We start from the raw sequence: 19,599 nt of genomic DNA on the forward strand, positions 1-19,599 counted from the left end.
TGTTTGTAGATTTTTTGATGATGGCCATTCTGACTGGTGTGAGGTGATACCTCATTGTACTTTTGATTTGCATTTCTCTAATGATTAGTGATGTTGAGCATCCTTTCATGTATTTGTTGGCAATCTGTATGTCTTCTTTGGAGAAATGTCTATTTAGGTCTTCTGCCCATTTTCGGATTGGGTTGTTTGTTTTTTTGATATTGAGGTGCATGAGCTGCTTGTATATTTTGGAGATTAATCCATTGTCAGCTGCTTCATTTGCAAGTATTTTCTCCCATTCTGAGGGTTGTCTTTTCATCTTGTTTATGGTTTCCTTTGCTGTGCAAAAGCTTTTAAGTTTCATTAGGTCCCATTTGTTTATTTGTGTTTTTATTTCCATTTCTCTAGGAGGTGGGTCAAAAAGGAGCTTGCTGTGATTTATGTCATAGAGTGTTCTGCCTATGTTTTCCTCTAAGAGTTGTATAGTGTCTGGCCTTACATTTAGGTCTTTAATCCATTTTGAGTTTATTTTTGTGTATGGTGTTAGGAAGTGTTCTAATTTCATTCTTTTACATGTAGCTGGCCAGTTTTCCCAGCACCACTTATTGAAGAGGCTGTCTTTTCTCCATTGTATATTCTTGCCTCCTTTATCAAAGATAAGGTGACCATAGGTGTGTGGGTTTATCTCTGGGCTTTCTATCCTGTTCCATTGATCTATATTTCTGTTTTTGTGCCAGTACCATACTGTATTGATTACTGTAGCTTTGTAGTATAGTCTGAAGTCAGGGAGCCAGATTCCTCCAGCTCCATTTTTCTTTCTCAAGATTGCTTTGGCTATTCGGGGTCTTTTGTGTTTCCATACAAATTGTGAAATTTTTTGTTCTAGTTCTGTGAAAAATGCCATTGGTAGTTTGATAGGGATTGCATTGAATCTATAGATTGTTTTGGGTCGTATACTCATTTTCACAATGTTGATTTTTCCAACCCAAGAACATGGTGTATCTCTCCATCTGATTGAATCCTGTTTAATTTCTTTCATCACTGTCTTATAGTTTTCTGCATACAGGTCTTTTGTCTCCTTAGGTAGGTTTATTCCAAGGTATTTCATTCTTTTTGTTGCAGTGGTAAATGGGAGTGTTTCCTTAATTCCTCTTTCAGATTTTTTCATCATTAGTGTATAGGAATCAAGACATTGATTGCTGTGCATTAATTTTGTATCCTGCTACTTTACCAAATTTATTGATTAGCTCTAGTAGTTTTCTGGTAGCATCTTTAGGATTCTCGATGTATAGTATCATGTCATCTGCAAACAGTGACAGTTTTACTTCTTCTTTTCCGATTTGGATGTCTTATTTCTTTTTCTTCTCTGATTACTGTGACTAAAACTTCCAAAACTATGTTGAATAATAGTGGTGAGAGTGGGCAACCTTGTCTTGTTCCTGATCTTAGAGGAAATGGGTTCAGGTATTCACCACTGAGAATGATGTTGGCTGTGGGTTTGTCATATATGACCTTTGGTAAGTTCCCTCTATGCCTACTTTCTGGAGAGTTTTTATCATAAATGGTGTTGAATTTTGTCAAAAGCTTTTTCTGCATCTGTTGAGATTATCATATGGTTTTTATCCTTCAGTTTGTTAATATGGTGTATCACATTGATTGATTTGCATATATTGAAGAATCCTTGCATTCCTGGGATAAACCCCACTTGATCATGGTGTATGATCCTTTTAATGCACTGTTGGATTCTGTTTGCTAGTATTTTGTTGAGGATTTTTGCATCTATGTTCATCAGTGATATTGGTCTGTAGTTTTCTTTTTTTGTGACATCTTTGTCTGGTTTTGGTATCAGGGTGATTGTGGCCTCCTAGAATGAGATTGGGAGTGTTCCTCCCTCTGCTATATTTTGGAAGAGTTTCAGAAGGATAGGTGTTAGCTCCTCTCTAAATATTTGATAGAATTCACCTGTGAAGCCATCTGGTACTGGGCTTTGTTTGTTGGAAGATTTGTAATCACAGTTTGAATTTCAGTGCTTGTGATTGGTCTGTTTATATTTTCTGTTTCTTCCTGGTTCAGTCTCGGAAGCTTGTGCTTTTCTAAGAAGTTGTCCATTTTATTGGCATATAGTTGCTTGTAGTAATCTCTCATGATCCTATGTATTTCTGCAGTATCAGTTGTTACTTCTCCTTTTTCATTTCTAACTCTGTTGATTTGAGTCCTCTCCCTTTTTTTCTTGATGAGTCTGGCTAATGGATTATCAATTTTGTTTATCTTCTCAGAGAACCAGCTTTTAGTTTTATTGATCTTTGCTATTGTTTCCTTCATTGCTTTTCATTTATTTCTGATCTGATCTTTATGATTTCTTTCCTTCTGCTAACTTTGGGTTTTTTTGTTCTTCTTTCTCTAATTGCTTTAGGTGCAAGGTTAGGTTGTTTATTTGAGATGTTTCCTGTTTCTTAAGGTAGGATTGTATTGCTATAAACTTCCCTCTTAGAACTGCTTTTGCTGCATCCCATAGGTTTTGGGTCGTCGTGTCTCCATTGTCATTTGTTTCTCAGTATTTTTTGATTTCCTCTTTAATTTCTTCAGTGATCACTTGGTTATTAAGTAGTGTATTGTTTAGCCTCCATGTGTTAGTATTTTTTACAGATCTTTTCCTGTAATTGATATCTAGTCTCATAGTGTTGTGGTCAGAAAAGATACTTGATATGTTTTCAATTTTCTTAAATTTACCAAGGCTTGATTTGTGACCCAAGATATGATCTATCCTGGAGAATGTTCCATGAGCACTTGAGAAGAATGTGTATTCTGTTTTTTTTGGACGGAATGTCTTATAAATATCAATTAAGTCCATCTTGTTTAATGTATCATTTAAAGCTTGTGTTTCCTTATTTATTTTCATTTTGGATGATCTGTCCATTGGTGAAAGTGGGGTGTTAAATTCCCCTACTATGATTGTGTTACTGTCGATTTCCCCTTTCATGGCTGTTAGTATTTGCCTTGTGTATTGAGGTGCTCCTACGTTGGGTGCGTAAATATTTACAATTGTTACATCTTCTTCTTGGATCGATCCCTTGATCATTATGTAGTGTCCTTCTTTGTCTCTTGTAATAGTCTTTATTTTAAAGTCTATTTTATCTGATATGAGAATTGCTACTCCAGCTTTCTTTTTGATTTCCATTTGCATGGAATATCTTTTTCCATCCCCTCACTTTCAGTCTGTATGTGTCCGTAGGTCTGAAGTGGGTCTCTTGTAGACAGCATATATATGGGTCTTGTTTTTGTATCCATTCAGCTGGTCTATGTCTTTTGGTTGGAGCATTTAATCCATTTACATTTAAGGTAATTATTGATATGTATGTTCCTATTACCATTTTCTTAATTGTTTTGGGTTTGTTTTTGTAGGATTTTTCCTTCTCTTGTGTTTCCTGCCTAGAGAAGTTCCTTTAGCATTTGTTGTAGAGCTGGTTTGGTGGTGCTGAATTCTCTTAACTTTTGCTTGTCTGTAAAGGTTTTAATTTCTCCGTTGAATCTGAATGAGATCCTTGCTGGGTAGAGTAATCTTGGTTGTAAGTGTTTCCATTTCATCACTTTAAACATGTCCTGCCACTCCCTTCTGGCTTGCAGAGTTTCTGCTAAAAGATCAGTTGTTAACCTTATGGGGATTCCCTTGTATGTTATTTGTTACTTTTCCATTGCTGCTTTTAATATTTTTTCTTTGTATTTAATTTTTGATAGTTTGATTAATATGTGTCTAGGAGTGTTTCTCCTTGGATTTATCCTGTATGGGACTCTTTGTGCTTCCTGGACTTGATTGACTATTTCCTTTCCCATGTTAGGGAAGTTTTCAACTATAATCTCTTCAAATATTTTCTCAGACCCTTTCTTTTTCTCTTCTTCTGGAACCCCTATATTCGAATGTTCGTGTGTTTAATGTTGTCCCAGAGGTCTCTGAGCCTGTCCTCAATTCTTTTCATTCTTTTTTCTTTATTCTGCTCTGCAGTAGTTATTTCCACTATTTTATCTTCCAGGTCACTTAGCTGTTGTTCTGCCTCAGTTATTCTGCTTTTGATTCCTTCTAGAGAATTTTTCTTTTCATTTATTGTGTTATTCATCATTGTTTGTTTGCTTTTTAGTTCTTCTAGGTCCTTGTTAAGCATTTCTTGTATTTTCTCCATTCTGTTTCCAAGACTTTGGATCATCTTTACTATCATTACTCTGAATTCTTTCTCAGGTAGACTGTCTATTTCCTCTTCATTTGTTTGGTCTGGTGGTTTTTTACCTTGCTCCTTCATCTGCTGCATATTTCTCTGTCTTCTCATTTCATTTAACTTACTGTGTTCGGGGTATCCTTTTTGCAGGCTGTAGGTTCGTAGTTCCCATTGTTTTTGGCGTCTGCCCCAAGTGGGTAAGGTTGGTTCAGTGGCTTGTGTAGGCTTCCTGATGGAGGGCATTGGTGCCTGTGTTCTGATGGGTGGGGCTGGATCTTGTCTTTCTGGTGGGCAGGGCTGAGTCAGATGGTGTGTTTTGTGGTGTCTGTGAACTTATTATGATTTTAGGCAGGCTCTCTGCTAATGGGTGGGGTTGTGTTCCTGTCTTGCCAGTTGTTTGGCATAGGGTGTCCAGCACTGTAGCTTGCTGGCTGTTGGGTGGAGCTGGGTCTTAGTGTTGAGATGGAGATCTCTGGGAGAGCTCTTGCTGATCAGTATTACGTGGGGCCGGAAGGTCTCTGGTGGACCAGTGTTCTGAACTCGGCTCTCCCACACCTCAGAGGCTAAGGCCTGACACCCGGCCAGAGCACCAAGACCCTGTCAGCCACATGGCTCAGAAGAAAAGAGAGGAAAAAAAAGAAAGAAAAATAAATAAATAAAAAATAAATAAAATAAAATAGTTAAAATAAAAAAATTAAAAAGTAATAAAAAGAGAGCAACCAAACCAATAAACAAATCCACCAATGATAACAAGCACTAAAAACTATACTAAGATAAAAATCAGAAACAAGTCAGTGTCAGACAGCAAACCCCAAGTCCACAGTTGCTCCCAAAGTCCACCTCCTCAATTTGGGTTGATTCGTTGTCTACCCAGGTATCCCACAGATGCAGGGTACATCAAGTTGATTGTGGAGATTTAATCCGCTGCTCCTGAGGGTGCATGGAGGAACTTCCCTTTCTCTTCTTTGTTCGCACAGCTCCTGGGGTTCAGCTTTGGTTTTGGCCCCGCCTCTGCGTGTAGGTCGCCCTCAAGCTTCTGTTCCCGCCCAGACAGGACAGGTTTAAAGCAGGGGTTGATTAGGGGGCTCTGGCTCACTCATGCCGGGGGGAGGGAGGGGTACGGTAGTTATAATTGGAATGCGGGGTGAGCCTGTGGCGGCAGAGCCCATTGTGACGTTGCAACAGCCTGAGGTGCGCTGTGTGTTCTTCCGGGGAACTTGTCCCTGGATCACAGGACCCTGGCAGTGGAGTGCTGCACAGGCTCCTTGGGGGGTGTGGATAGTGACCTGTGCTTGCACACAGGACTCCTTGTGGCTGCAACAGCAGCCTTAGCGTTTCATGCCCATCTCTGGTGTTTGAGCTGATAGCCATGGCTCGTGCCTGTCTCTGGAGCTTGTTTAGGCGGTGCTCTGCCTTCCATGGGCAGAGAGGGAAGGGATCCCCTCTCCTCGCACACCACGAAACAATGGTCTCCTGACTCTTAGGCAGTTCCAGAGTTTTCCTGGACTCCCTCCCAGCTAGCCATGGCGCACTAGCCCCTTCAGGCTGTGTTCACGCAGCCAACCCCAGTCCTCTCCCTGGGATCCAACCTCCGAAGCCCGAGCCTCAGCTCCCAGCCCCCGCCCGCCCCGGCGGGTGAGCAGACAAGCCTCTCGGGCTGGTGAGTGCTGGTCGGCACCGATCCTCTGTGCGGGAATCTCTCCGCTTTGCCCTCCGCACCCCTGTGGCTGCGCTCTCCTCCGTGGCTCCGAAGCTTCCCCTCCGTCCCCCGCAGTCTCCGCCCGCGAAGGGGCTTCCTAGTGTGTGGAAACCTTTCCTCCTTCACAGCTCCCTCCCACAGGTGCAGGTCCCGTCCCTATTCTTTTGTCTCTGTTTTTTCTTTTTTCCTTTGCCCTACCCAGGTATGTAGGGAGTTTCTTGCCTTTTGGGAAGTCTGAGGTCATCTGCCAGCATTCAGTAGGTGTTCTGTAGGAGTTGTTCCACATGTAGGTGTATGTCTGATGTATTTGTGGGGAGGAAGGTGATCTCCATGTCTTACTCCTCTGCCATCTTGAAGGTTCCCCCACCCAAACTTTTTTACTGGAATAACATTTGTTCATTTGCTCTGGGTCCATTTTAGGGGAGAATACAGACATTATTTTCCCTGTAGGATATCACCAACAAATGGGGAAATCACCTATAAATCATCTTGCAATAAGCTTAAGCTTAGTAATAAATCTTGATAGTGTTTTGAGAGCAGTGAGAAGTGTACTTCTAGTTTATCCTAATTAACTGCTTGACACAACTGTATCAATGTTTGGCTCACATGAGTGATTACTTTTTTCTTTAATACCTCCCTTCAGTGTTTTGGACCTATTCTGGAGATAGTCAAGCTCCCAGGCTTAACTATTATGTTTAATAACTTTGCTTTTTCATGGCAAAGGAAGAATCAGGGCTGTGGGACATTAATATATTAAAATACTTAAGAGAAAGTTGAAAAAGATGCAGCCTGTGTTTCAGTGGCCTCTGTTCTCACTCCTCATGGTAGGGCGTTGCCATGGTGCCAGGGGCCTGCTGGTTCTTGGGGGGTCAGGCCTCTGGAGGACGGGGCAGGAGGGCCACAGAGACCAGCCTAAATCTGAGCCTCACTAGGGCTGTCTCTTGTCCTGGAGTCATGAGGGACAGCCCCAGGCTACCACACAGAACCTGTGCTATTAGACATTTTGGCAGTTGCGCCAGGGAACTGTGTTCCACAGCTTTAGTGTTTGTATTTGCACCTACCTGCAGCCACTACTACATTGACCTCTGGAAATATCCCATCAGCTGTTCTTGAGACAAAATACTGTTTGCTCATTTTCTTCTCTAGGCCCTGTCCCTTTGATGTTAAGTGGTGGATTTGGTGGAATCTGCCTCTGGCTTGCTGTTTACCCAGTGGATTGTATCAAATCCAGAATTCAAGTTCTCTCCATGTCTGGAAAACAGGCAGGATTTATTGGAACCTTTATAAGCATCGTGAAAAATGAAGGTGAGTCTGCCAATTGCTGAAACAGAGGAGGTACGTATAGAGAGTGGTCATTTGGCTGCTAGTCTCGTCGAGGTTGATCAGATGGGTAATCGCTCTCTTCCACCGCCTCACTTTTCTAACAGGGTATGTAATTCACATTTGTGGATTTGTTTCCAGACCCCTTTCTTTAGCTTACTTCATTATTCTCAAGAATGTTTATTTATTTATTTATTTATTTATTTTATTTTTTGCTGTGTTGAGTCTTTGTTGCTGCGCGTGGGCTTTCTCTAGTTGCGGTGAGCGGGGGCTACTCTTCGTTGCGGTGCGCGGGCTTCTCATGGCGGTGGCTTCTCTTGTTGCGGAGCACAGGCTCTAGGCACATGGGTTTCAGTAGTTGTGGCTCGTGGGCTCAGTGGTTGTGGCTCGCGGGCTCTAGAGTGCAGGCTCAGTAGCTGTGGTGCACGGGCTTAGTTGCTCCGCGGCATGTGGGATCTTCCTGGACCAGGGATGGAACCCGGGTCCCCTGCATTGGCAGGCGGATTCTTAACCACTGCGCCACCAGGGAAGTCCCCTCAAGAATGTTGAAATCTCTGATTCCTAACCTTTGGGCCAGGATTTTGTTTTCTGAATAGCCTGGTGGGAATTTTTAAAGTATGTGTTTTGTCTACGAGGACAAATGTTTCAGAGTTAGCACCACTTTTTTTTTTTTTTGGCTGCACTCTGCGGCGTGTGAAACTTCCCCAACCAGGGATCCAACCCATTCCCCCTGCAGTGGAAGCGTGGAGTCTTAACCACTGGACCACTGGGGAAGTCCTGCACCACTTGTTTTAAACAATATCATCAGGAGATGAGCTCTAACAGCATATCACTAAGGCATTTAAAAGAATGTACATCCTTAATGATAAGACTTCTGCAATGAGAAAGGCACTAAGCAATTTCTGAAGGTGATTTGCTATCAGTTTTTAGTTATACAGGCGGATAAAGACTTTTAAAGTAGGGTTTGTATAAAGCCAATTTTATGCCACTAGTGAGTAAAGGCTTGTCCTTCCAGCATCCACCATACGTCTTAAAACTTGGATGTGCACTTTTCTGTCTTGATTTTGAGAGAAAGCGAGCACAGTAACAGTATGCAGAAACTGATTTAACCCCAAATAGAGCACAGACATCTTGTATATTACTAATAGTAACCCCTTTTAAATTTGCATTACACTTTATAGTTTTACAAAGTACTTACACCTCCCTTATCTGCCTGGATCTTCAGAACGGCCTTGGGCAGTGCTAATACCAGAAACAGGTCTTCGATGTCAATGTCAGTGCTCTGTCTTCTGGCCCAGTGCCTCGTGGTCCTCACCCGCCAGGTGAAGCTGCAGCGTTGCTGCTGTCTGTGGCCCTGTGGTTGCCTTCTGTCTGCCCGTGTGAGGCCCCCTGCTCTGCCTGATCCATTTACCAGGAGTTAACAGGCGCGGGATTGGTGACTGTTCCCTGAGCCTCGCCAGCTTTGCCGGGAGACCCGCCCTTGCCCTTGTTTCTACTAGTCTGTCTAGTTCCAGTGGTCCAGGGAAACCTGTCCCATCACTGCTGGCTTTTAGCGCTATTGTCTGGATTTGTAACTGTAAAAATATCTGTGCTGTGTGGGTTCATGGGATATTTCCAAGGAGGGCGAGCTCAGTCTTTGGTCACCCTTTTGTTTTCTAGGAATAACGGCCTTATATTCTGGACTGAAACCTACCATGATTCGCGCGTTCCCCGCCAACGGGGCACTCTTTCTGGCCTATGAGTACAGCCGGAGGTCGATGATGAGCCAGTTGGAAGCGCACTGAAGCGCTCTGGCGAGCCTTGACCCGAGCGAAGGTGTTTGAGGACTGCGGTTCTCAGGGTTTCAAAGACTACAAGACCAATGTGGAATTGTTTGATTTTGTGGGAATTTTTTTTGGTCTTCCATTTTTCTACCTTATACCTTAAACTTTATAGAAGAGCTTCTCTTTTATACTATATAATTTCTGCCCATAATTGTACTGAAATGGAAAAGTTGCTGCTCTTGTCCTTGGTGGGACATACAGGGTGGGCTGCTGGCCCTAGGTACCTAATCTGAAAGGCTAAGTAGAGCTATATCAAGGGCTTTTGCATAAACCTGTATGTGTACATGCAGCTTAGATGGTTCTGTGTCGTGAGTGAAGCACAGTTTAGTTCCATGTTTCATCTCAGATCTCACTAGAAAAAACCAGAGGTAACCATGTTTCATGAGGATGGTTATAAATGCTTAATCCATTCTAGATGTGGGTCTCTTTTAAAATCTGCTTAGCACGTACGCTATAATAAGTGGTTAAAGTTTTTAAAAAGTTTTCCTGTGGTGCTTGAAAACTAAGACGTCCATCTCGATTCTAAAGAGGAGAATATACCTGCATACTGGTGTGGCTTCCGTGTTCTTGATTTAAGTTTCAGAGTAAGCATCCTGGATTTTCCCAAGAGGCTCCTCTGTGGAAACAGTGCCATCCATCTTCTTCCAGGCGGGATCACATTCCACGCTCGGACATACTGTTGGGTGTGGCCTAGAGCCTTTGGGAAGCAGCAGGGCCCTTGCCTGTGCCAGCCCCTCCTCCTCTCCCGAGGAGCTCCTCTCTGCTGGGCTTGAGCTCAAGGAAGGGGCTGAGGGGAGGGGCCTGGGGTGCTTTGTGAAGACTGTGGCTGACAGCTGCCCTGAGCCTCTGCCTCTGTGTCCTGGCCTGGGCGGGATTCCAGAGAAGTCTGTCGGTCCATCTCTGGGCTGCTGGTCGACTTTGGCCCACGCCCTCCTTGCCTCTACTCCCTGGAAGGGCTTCCGATTGGCAGAGTGCCAAAGCCGAGAGGCCCTGGCTCCCCGTCTGGGGCCAGAGTGGTGGTGCTTGTGGGCAAAGCGGTCTCCTTTCAGAGGGAACCAGAGTGTCGTGCTTGCGTGCCCCGTGAGTGGTGTCAGGGCCGACCCAGGCTGAAGTTTGTCTCGGGATCCCTCACTCCTTGCCATGCTGGAGCCTTTAACATGGGGTACTGGCTGTCGTGAATTTCAGTGATGTGGTCTCTGGGGTGTGACTTAATGAATCAATGAAGCAAAGGTAATTTCATTAAACTATGTCATATGTATGCACTAATAACAAACCCCAGTTCATCTGATTCCCATAGACTTGGGGTGGGCAGCTGTTCTCTGGCCGTCTGGTTTACGGGAGCCCTTGTCGTCACCAGAGAAGTAAGCCTCCTCATCCTGCGCTGCTCCGAGACCACCCAGGCCTCTAATAAAGAGTTGTTAATCCGCCCCTGCGGCTGATGTGTTAATAATGATCCACACTGGTATGTCCGCCCCTGTCAGCAGGACGGAAGCGTTGTGTGAGACCTCCAGTTTCCACAAGTTTTTGTTCCCCCTGCAGCCTCGGTGGTGACTCCAGCCAGAAGCCAGAGAGGGTCGGGAAGGCCAGCTGCTGGCAAACGTTTAGCGGAGGGGGGATGCCCGGTGTTGTGCCCGATGGGCTCCAGAGCTATGCCTGGTCTTCCGTTTGCCTTTTCTTGAAAAGCAATTTTTCTCCCTTACTTTTGTCCGTACTTAAATGGTCGGTAGCTACTGAGTGGTGCTGCTTCTGAACAGGCCTGGATTGAAGCAAAAATAGCAAATGGGACTGGCTTCCCCCAGGAAGTGACCTGCTCCAGAGCCCACCAGGCCCCTGTTGTCTAAGCCCTGTTGGCAGTAAGTCTTCTCACATGTTGTCCTGTAAAGATTTAACTGAATATCTTCAACAGAAACTGTCTGAGGCAAGTAAGAGTGAGTGGGAGTAATGAATGGAAACTTAAGACAGAGTTGGTTTTTTTTACGTTTCATTCTATTTGCTTAATTCATGGTTCAGTATGTGGGTACAATTTGTACCATTTCAGATCTGTACTCCAGACAAAAATAGAGTAACTTGAAATACTGTGTTTAAAGAAATTCTCGTGTTCTCTCATTAAATTATTTGCCTAATAGTTGACTATATGATTTAAGTACTTTACGTGCTAAGAACCAACTGTCAGGAATGTTTGAGTTATGTATGGTGATATTTCAAGGTGATGGTTTTATTGCAACAAGCATTGTTTTTTTTGTCAGCAAGATTCCTGATGTAAAATAACAACTACTGATATAAATACATATTCTATATACACTGCAGTTATGAAACATGGCCCACTAGAATTACTCTCCCTCCACCAGGCTGTGTATGTGATGTGACTGATTTGGCAGGATGCCATTCTATTTTTTAAAATAAACTTCTTGCTATCAAGTTTTGGATAGTTCTGTTCCAGGTCAGTAAATTCTATTCAAGAAAACCAATATCGTTCTGATATATTATGATCTAAGTTTCTCAAGTTGTTTAACGAATTATTTGCACTGGGTTCTAGGAAAGCAGCCCTGCTGGAGGCCCTGAACAAGTTCTCTTTATGAGCAAAAGCAGAATAGTGTGACAGCTCATAATTGCCAGAAATTTTCATCCATTTTGGAGGGCTAGGGAAGAGAAACCCCCAACTGTATCAAAAAGCGAGATTCTGAAAAACTGGGGTTTCCCAACTTTTGCCAGTGTTAAAGGTAGATCTTTCTTACTCCTCACTTTTTTTTCCCATTCACCTAGGCCTGCCCGCTGATCTGCCCTCCACGGATTATAGCTGCAGGAATTTTAAAGGAAATAACCTGGGCTGCCACAGTACGTTTCTGTAACCCAAATTACAGGGAATAATGTAGTCATAACATGGAAGAAGTTTGAAAGGCTGTGTCTCCAAGAGCTCTTCCTCTAAGGGGAGTCAGATTAAGGCGAGTAGAATAACCTTTGCAGCTGCGCTTTTGGGGGGCTATTTTGAGGGGGCGAGAAGCATCTGCGTGGCCTTCCACACCACCACGCTGGCGGCTCGGGGCTCTCTTCCCGTCCCTGCTAGGCCGGCACCCACCAACCCTTCTCTATAAACTGTTGCTCTAGTTTCCCTTAAAAAGTACTGACTGTGGCAACCTCCAGACCTCCTGGGGCTGCCAACCCAAGTGGCCAGTGGTTAGTGCACTGTTACAACACTGCTTAGTTGGAATGGTCTGTCCCAACCCCCCAAACCCTATTTTTTTATCGTGTGCTTTTTGCAAAGTGCAAGGTTTTTCAGGAACGAGTAGTCTGTGTTTTAGCAGAGGCGCTGGTTATCATTTGCTACTTTTCATTTCCTGATCAATTCAGCTTGGGTTAGATTGTTGAGAGCCTTGCCAATAAAAGGAAAATCATTCAAATAGTAAAGCCAACATAGAACTGTTTTCAAAGACAGTTATGGCCTTAAGATAGTGGCAGTGAAAGTACTTAGAATAAAGTAGCACCTGGTACCAAAAAGAAAATGATTCCCTGTGGACACAGGACTAACCAGTGTCTATAATGAAAACTTGACCTTACTTCAGAGTTCCCCAAGCTTAGGTGAAGCTGGTTGTGAGCAGGGGTGATGGGTTTTAAAACGATCTTTGCTGCCATTCTGATGCTTGTTAATAGTTTGTAAATCAAGTAGAAGAAGGAATTAGAAATTACTTTTCTAAGAAATCTGAAATTACAAATGTAAAACAAAGCAGGGAATGAATACTTGTCCAAAAATACATAAGTAAATAAAATAAACCCACAGTGTTTGTTGGGGGACAATCACAATTTTTAAATGTTATTTTGATAGGAAAGTTTTATTTCTGAGTTCTTAAGTGATAACTAATGTTCCCGTGTACTGTTTCAAATTGATCTCAATACAAATGAAAACTGTGACATATATTCTTTCAAAAAAAAAACTATTGCCATTGGCATTCTCCCTTGTATATATTTAATCCAGTTCTCAAGAACATATGTATATATATGTAAATATATCAGCAAGGAAATAGGTTTAAAAGATACAAATAGGTAGCAAGGATTGGGAAGAACATGATTCTAGCCTAGAAGGGGAGCTACACTTAATCAGATACCAGCTACAACTTAACGTCATCAAAATATACCTCGACTGCAAACTCTGGACGGTAAATTTTCCATGCTTTTGGTTTGTGGGGATTATCCAATTCACTTCTTGAAAGATAAAGCCTAGAATAGAAAAAAAAAAAAAAGATTACATTTTGTTGTAGGGCTAACAGAAAAGCCATGCTGGAGGACACCCTTGTTAGAGCTTTAAAAAAAAAAAGCCTTGCCGGCCACCATCAGTCTCGACCCCTCCTCTGCATCTAATTAGCTTTCAAAGACCAGCTCTCCCACTTTCTCTCTTAAGACACAAAAATATCATGACCTTCAGTAACAACGTGTCACTGATCCTTTTAATATTGCCTTTTATGGAATTAACATCTGCATTTAATAAAATAAATTTCTATATGTGATAAATCAGACTAGATGTGTATTAAAACCCAGTAATAACAAGTGTCTTTTAAATGATGAAGTTGGCATTTTGGGTAAATTAAGTCTCATAATAAAAACAGCTTTACCAAGGAGTATAGAAATTCACACGTTAAATCTTCAGAAACTATAAAAGTGAGGAGGAAAGTGATCTAGCTTGTTGCTTCTCTAATATGAACATGGTGTTTTAAAGGAAAAAACTGTGCCCTTTAGCAAGAACCACTTTTGAGAAGTAGTACCAAATGAAGTTCCACCTAGATGTCTATTTGAGGGACTTTGCTCATGTTATAAGTCGAAGTTTTCTGTCTGTATACATCCAGGGGAAAAAATTGGTAAAAATGTTCCATCAAATCCAAAGTTCACTCTATCAATATCCACTAAATGTGTGTGCATTGTAGGTGTTTAGGCCAGGTTTTTATTTACTATCACCTTAGTGGACTTGAGGTGGGATTAGATGCAGTCTACATTTGAAGAAAAGGCTAGGATTGTATGTCATGGGAACTGTCAATTCATGCCACATACAATCATAACCACTTCTTCAAAACTCTTCTGTATGATTTTTTGAATATTACCTTTCCTTTTGTATTGAATGGTATGGTGATACCAATCTCAAATTTTCAGCACCACAGAATAGAAGACGTGGAGAACTTCTAGATTTAGGAATGAGTTTCAGATATGATAGAGGTTCTTTGGAATACTCTTCAAATCAATTACTTTTTAAAAATAGATTATCCAATTTAGTTATAAGAAAACCAGTTTTAAATGGGAGACTTAATGATTTTTTAAAAGCTGTCTTTACTGATACTTACTGTGTCTTGTAACTTCTGCCCTAGATGTAAGTGTGTCAACTAGCTTTTAAACTAGCTGGAGCCTCCCTGGATGACACCTTCCTGTGGCATAGAATTCGGTGTTGGTCAGTCATCAGTAAATCAACACATACTGAGGACCTGCCATATTCAAGGTACTGAACAAACTGATATTAAACTTTCATGGGAGGGATCTGTTGCCACACTCAAGATCTGCTTATAGTATGTTTTATAACGCAGTCCTATGGCATGGACCTTGAGGATAATGCAACAGTGGGTCTCAAGAATAGCCATATTTTTACAATCAGAGAAGAAAAGGAATCCAAATTGGAAAAGAAGTAAAACTGTCACTATTTGCAGATGACATGATACTATACACTGAGAATCCTAAAGATGCTACCAGAAAACTACTAGAGCTAATCAATGAATTCGGTAAAGTAGCAGGATACAAAATTAATGCACAGCAATGTCTTGATTCCTATACACTAATGATGAAAAATCTGAAAGAGAAATTAAGGAAACACTCCCATTCACCACTGCAACAGAAAGAATAAAATACCCAGGGATAAACCTACCTAAGGAGACAAAAGACCTGTATGCAGAAAAATATAAGACACTGATGAAAGAAATTAAACAGGATTCAATCAGATGGAGAGATATACCATGTTTTTGGAATGGAAGAATCAACATTGTGAAAATGAGTATACTACCCAAAGCAATCTACAGATTCAATGCAATTATCAAACTACCAATGGCATTTTTCACAAAACTAGAACAAAAAATTTCACAATTTGTATGGAAACACAAAAGACTCCGAATAGCCAAAGCAATCTTGAGAAATAAAAACGGAGCTGGAGGAATCAGGCTCCCTGCCTTCAGACTATACTACAAAGCTACAGTAATCAATACAGTATGGTACTGGCACAAAAACAGAAATATAGATCAATGGAACAGGATAGAAAGCTCAGAGATAAACCCACGCACATATGGTCACCTTACCTTTGATAAAGGAGGCAAGAATATACAATGGAGAAAAGACAGCCTCTTCAATAAGTGGTGGTGGGAAAACTGGACAGCTACATGTAAAAGAATGCAATTAGAACACTTCCTAACACCATGAACAAAAATAAACTCAAAATTGATTAAAGACCTAAATATAAGGCCAGACACTATAAAACTCTTAGAGGAAAACACATACATCACAGCAAGATCCTTTTTGACCCACCTCCTAGAGTAAGGGAAATAAAAACAAAAATAAACAAATGGAACCTAATGAAACTTTAAAGCTTTTGCACAGCAAAGGAAACCATAAACAAGATGAAAAGACAACCCTCAGAATGGGAGAAAATATTTGCAAACAAAGCAGCTGGCAAAGGATTAATCTCCAAAATATACAAGCTCAATATGAAAAATGAAGCTCAATATCAAAAAAACAACCCAATCCAAAAATGCACAGAAGACCTAAAAAGAGATTTCTCCAAAGAAGATATACAGATTGCCAACAAACACATGAAAGAATGCTTAGCATCACTAATCATTAGAGAAATGCAAATCAAAACTACAGTGAGTTATCACCTCACACCAGTCAGAATGGCCATCATCAAAAAATCTACAAACAATAAATGCTGGAGAGGGTGTGGAGGAAAGGGAACACTCTTGCACTGTTGGTGGGAATGTAAATTGATACAGCCACTATGGAGAACAGTATGGAGGTTCCTTAAAAAACTAAAAATAGAACTACTATATGGCCCAGCAATCCCACTACTGGGCATATACCCTGAGAAAACCATAATTCAAAAAGAGTCATGTACCACAATGTTCATTGCAGCACTATTTACAATAGCCAGGACATGGAACCGACCTAAGTGTCCATCAACAGATGAATGGATAAAGAAGATGTGGCACATACATACAATGGAATATTACTCAGCCATAAAAAGAAACGAAATTGAGTTATTTGTAGTGAGGTGGATGGACCTAGAGTCTGTCATACAGAGTGAAGTAAGTCAGAAAGAGAAAAACAAATGCTGTATGCTAACACATAGATTTGGAATCTAAGAAGAAGAAAAAAAGGTCATGAAGAACCTAGGGACAGGGCAGGAATAAAGACACAGACATAGAGAATGGACTTGAGGACATGGGGAGGGGGAAGGGTAAGCTGGGAAGAAGTGAGAGAGTGGCATGGACATATATACACTACCAGATGTAAAATAGCTAGCTAGTGGGAAGCAACCGCATAGCACAGGGAGATCAGCTCGGTGCTTTGTGACCACCTAGAGGGGTGGGATGGGGAGGGTGGGAGGGAGACGCAAGAGGGAGGGAATATGGGGACATACGTATGCATATGGCTGATTCACTTTGTTGTACAACAGAAACACAACATTGTAAAACAATTATACTCCAATGAAGATGTTAAAAAAAAAAAAAGAGCCATATTTTTTAAATAACCAGATCACAATAAGGAAGGCAATGAAGAAAGGTGACTCAAGGATTTTTTGGTTTCTATAAATTGGGCTTATGGCAGTTAGCAAAAGACTTGTCATTACCTCTTACATAGACATTCGAGACTAAGCTGTTTCTACTGGATTATACCATAGCCATACCTGTTATTCTGTATAAAAGATGTATGGAACCAAAAGAAAAATGGACAGTCATCATAGTATTTAGGAAGGTCCTAAAAAGACATGGTTAAAAACAAACAATTAGTTCTTAGTATCCATTTTACTGTGAAAAATAATCTTTCCAAAGGGATTAAAATTCCTTCCTTTATTAATCTGTACGTTCATCAAATAACTGTAGCTATTGAATATGCAGGACTTACCGTCAACATTATACTCAAGACACCAAGACAGAGACTTTGAGAGATTGCTGTTCCTTTCTCGCCATTTCTAACAAAATTTTCAAGGATGTGTATTTTCTCTATGATAGATATTTATAAATTTAGACACTGGTCTTTTAATCTGGTTTGGACAGTGCTAAACAGAATCTACTAAGGACCTATGTCTATTTCTGCCCCAATATATCATCCGTTCCTACAAGGAGCAGCTACATTGGATAATTAACCACGATTGATGATGATAGAAATATCTAAGATTCCTGAAAGTGCTTTCATCTCATGACCCTTGACAATCACACAGGCCAGATATCACCAACATGCCCTTGGCTAGTGTCCCTACCCCAGTGCTTCTGCTTAGAGACCACTGATTAAGAGAATTCAGACTGGCTCCGTTATTCATGGGGAGCTATCCTGGCCACTTGCTTCAACACATGTACCATTTCAAACTTAGTAAATTACCCACCAACAGGGAGCTAGCAGGGGATGCAGGCGGGCACAGGAAATAAGCTTTAAATTGAGCAAACACAGTTACGTGTTGGCAGTTCTGGTTGATGATTTAATAGGAAAATGAAACTACTGGGGCTTAGAAATTTGCTATATACAGAATAATCAGACATACATTTGATAACTGGTCAGCATAAATTACACTGTAATGACAATGGCAGATATTCTTATTTTTCATAAATATTGGATTAAATATACTATTTTAAATGAATTATACATCAATTGAGAGGAAAGCAAAATCTCCCTCACTTTAACATATAAGTTATGGGGAGCAATGTGTTTTAAAGATACAAACCAAAAATATGATCACTGCTATGTAGTTTATACCTTGGGTTTTTTTTTTTTTTTAACATCCGGGTTTTTGTATTTTTTTCTTATTTGAAAATTAATACATGCAAATTGTATACAATTTAGAAAACAAATGAGCAAAAATATATTTAATTACATATTTTCTTTTTTTAAAAAAAATTTGATATAGAAATCTGACTTGTTTTGTCTCCCCATCCCTGACTAGGGGTTGACATCTCCTATCATCTCCCTTGTAGGGAACTGTAGCAAAGGAAATCCCAAACCAGAATCATTCAGAAGACTAGACAAGATTAGCAGCATAGATTGTTTCTTGATTACTCACCGAAGAAGAGAGAAATTTCACTTTCACCTCATCATACAGAGGTGGACAGTTGGATAGATTAATTATTACTCTGTCTGTTTCAGCATCATGAACTATCTGTGGATGAACACATGGTATTCAGAATTATAAACCTAACTGATAATGAGACAACAGTGAAGTTCATGTTCACTTACTGAGGCTTCTTATATTTAATCAAGTACTCTTGGTCTCATAGCCCAATGACTACATGTATAAATGTTAATATTTATTTCTATAAAGTTGCAATACTGTTGTTAACATTTTTAACAGGCCATCGTGGTTGAGGGTTATGTTGGAACACTTGAAAAGCAAAGTATTCAATTTTCTAGTAGACTTTAACCAAGTAAACATTAGTGTTGAATGCGTGTCACCTAATTTTCATATGTTGGGAATACATAAGAAGCTCAATTTTAAAGCTAGTATGCATATTTAAAAAGCAATGCCTAAGGGCTTCCCTGGTGGCGCAGTGGTTAAGAATCTGCCTGCCAATGCAGGGGACACGGGTTCGAGCCCTGGTCTGGGAAGATCCCACATGCCGCGGAGCAACTAAGCCTGTGAGCCACAACTACTGAGCCTGTGCGTCTGGAGCCTGTGCTCCGCAACGGGAGAGGCCACAACAGTGAGAGGCCCGGGCACCGCGATGAAGAGTGGCCCCTGCTCGCCGCAACTAGAGAAAGCCCTCGCACAGAAACTAAGACCCAACACAGCCAAAAATAAATAAATAAATTAATTAATTAAAAAAAAAAAAAAAAGAAAAAGCAATGCCTAAGGGCTTCCCTGGTGGCGCAGTGGTTGAGAATCTGCCTGCCAATACAGGGGACACGGGTTCGAGCCCTGGTCTGGGAAGATCCCACATGCCGCGGAGCAGCTAGGCCCGTGAGCCACAACTACTGAGCCTGCATGTCTGGAGCCTGTGCTCTGCAACAAGAGAGGCCGCGATAGTGAGAGGCCCGCGCACCGCGATGAAGAGTGGCCCCCACTTGCCGCAACTAGAGAAAGCCCTCGCACAGAAACGAAGACCCAACACAGCCAAAAATAAATAAAAATAAATTTAAAAAAAAAGAAAAAGCAATGCCTAGTTGCTCACATTTTATCAAAAATGTGTTTGCTGATGGGATCATAGGCCTTGTCTGTAGCAGACTGCTGGATGGAGTGACCAAAGGTAGGCCAAGTTTCTGCAATGAACGACTTTGAAGCTATACTGATTGTTACTGATACACCCTTGTATGATAATGACACCCACAGTGAGAAAGGTCTATG

At 41.3% G+C, this 19,599-nt stretch overlaps 2 protein-coding genes across 5 annotated transcripts in view; one reads left to right on the top strand and one right to left on the bottom strand.

Moving 5' to 3' along the window:
* The window catches only part of SLC25A15 (solute carrier family 25 member 15), a 30,170-nt gene extending 18,723 nt beyond the window's left edge, over positions 1-11,447 (top strand). The window contains exons 6-7 of the mRNA XM_036831171.1: positions 7,033-7,191; positions 8,866-11,447. Of these exons, the coding sequence (XP_036687066.1) occupies positions 7,033-7,191; positions 8,866-8,990 (284 nt within the window). The 3' untranslated portion in view covers positions 8,991-11,447. The remainder of the gene's footprint in view (positions 1-7,032; positions 7,192-8,865) is intronic.
* A 247-nt stretch (positions 11,448-11,694) lies between these two features.
* The window catches only part of LOC118883973 (phosphatidylinositol 3,4,5-trisphosphate 3-phosphatase TPTE2-like), a 97,835-nt gene continuing 89,930 nt past the window's right edge, over positions 11,695-19,599 (bottom strand). For all 4 annotated transcript variants that reach the window (XM_036831166.1, XM_036831167.1, XM_036831165.1 and 1 more), the window contains 3 exons: positions 18,322-18,417; positions 16,954-17,024; positions 11,695-13,241 (listed from right to left, as the gene is read on the bottom strand). In XM_036831166.1, the coding sequence (XP_036687061.1) occupies positions 13,133-13,241; positions 16,954-17,024; positions 18,322-18,417 (276 nt within the window). In that variant the 3' untranslated portion in view covers positions 11,695-13,132. The remainder of the gene's footprint in view (positions 13,242-16,953; positions 17,025-18,321; positions 18,418-19,599) is intronic.

The sequence above is a fragment of the Balaenoptera musculus genome, chromosome 18 (genome assembly GCF_009873245.2).
Source record: "Balaenoptera musculus isolate JJ_BM4_2016_0621 chromosome 18, mBalMus1.pri.v3, whole genome shotgun sequence".
NCBI lineage: Eukaryota > Metazoa > Chordata > Mammalia > Artiodactyla > Balaenopteridae > Balaenoptera > Balaenoptera musculus.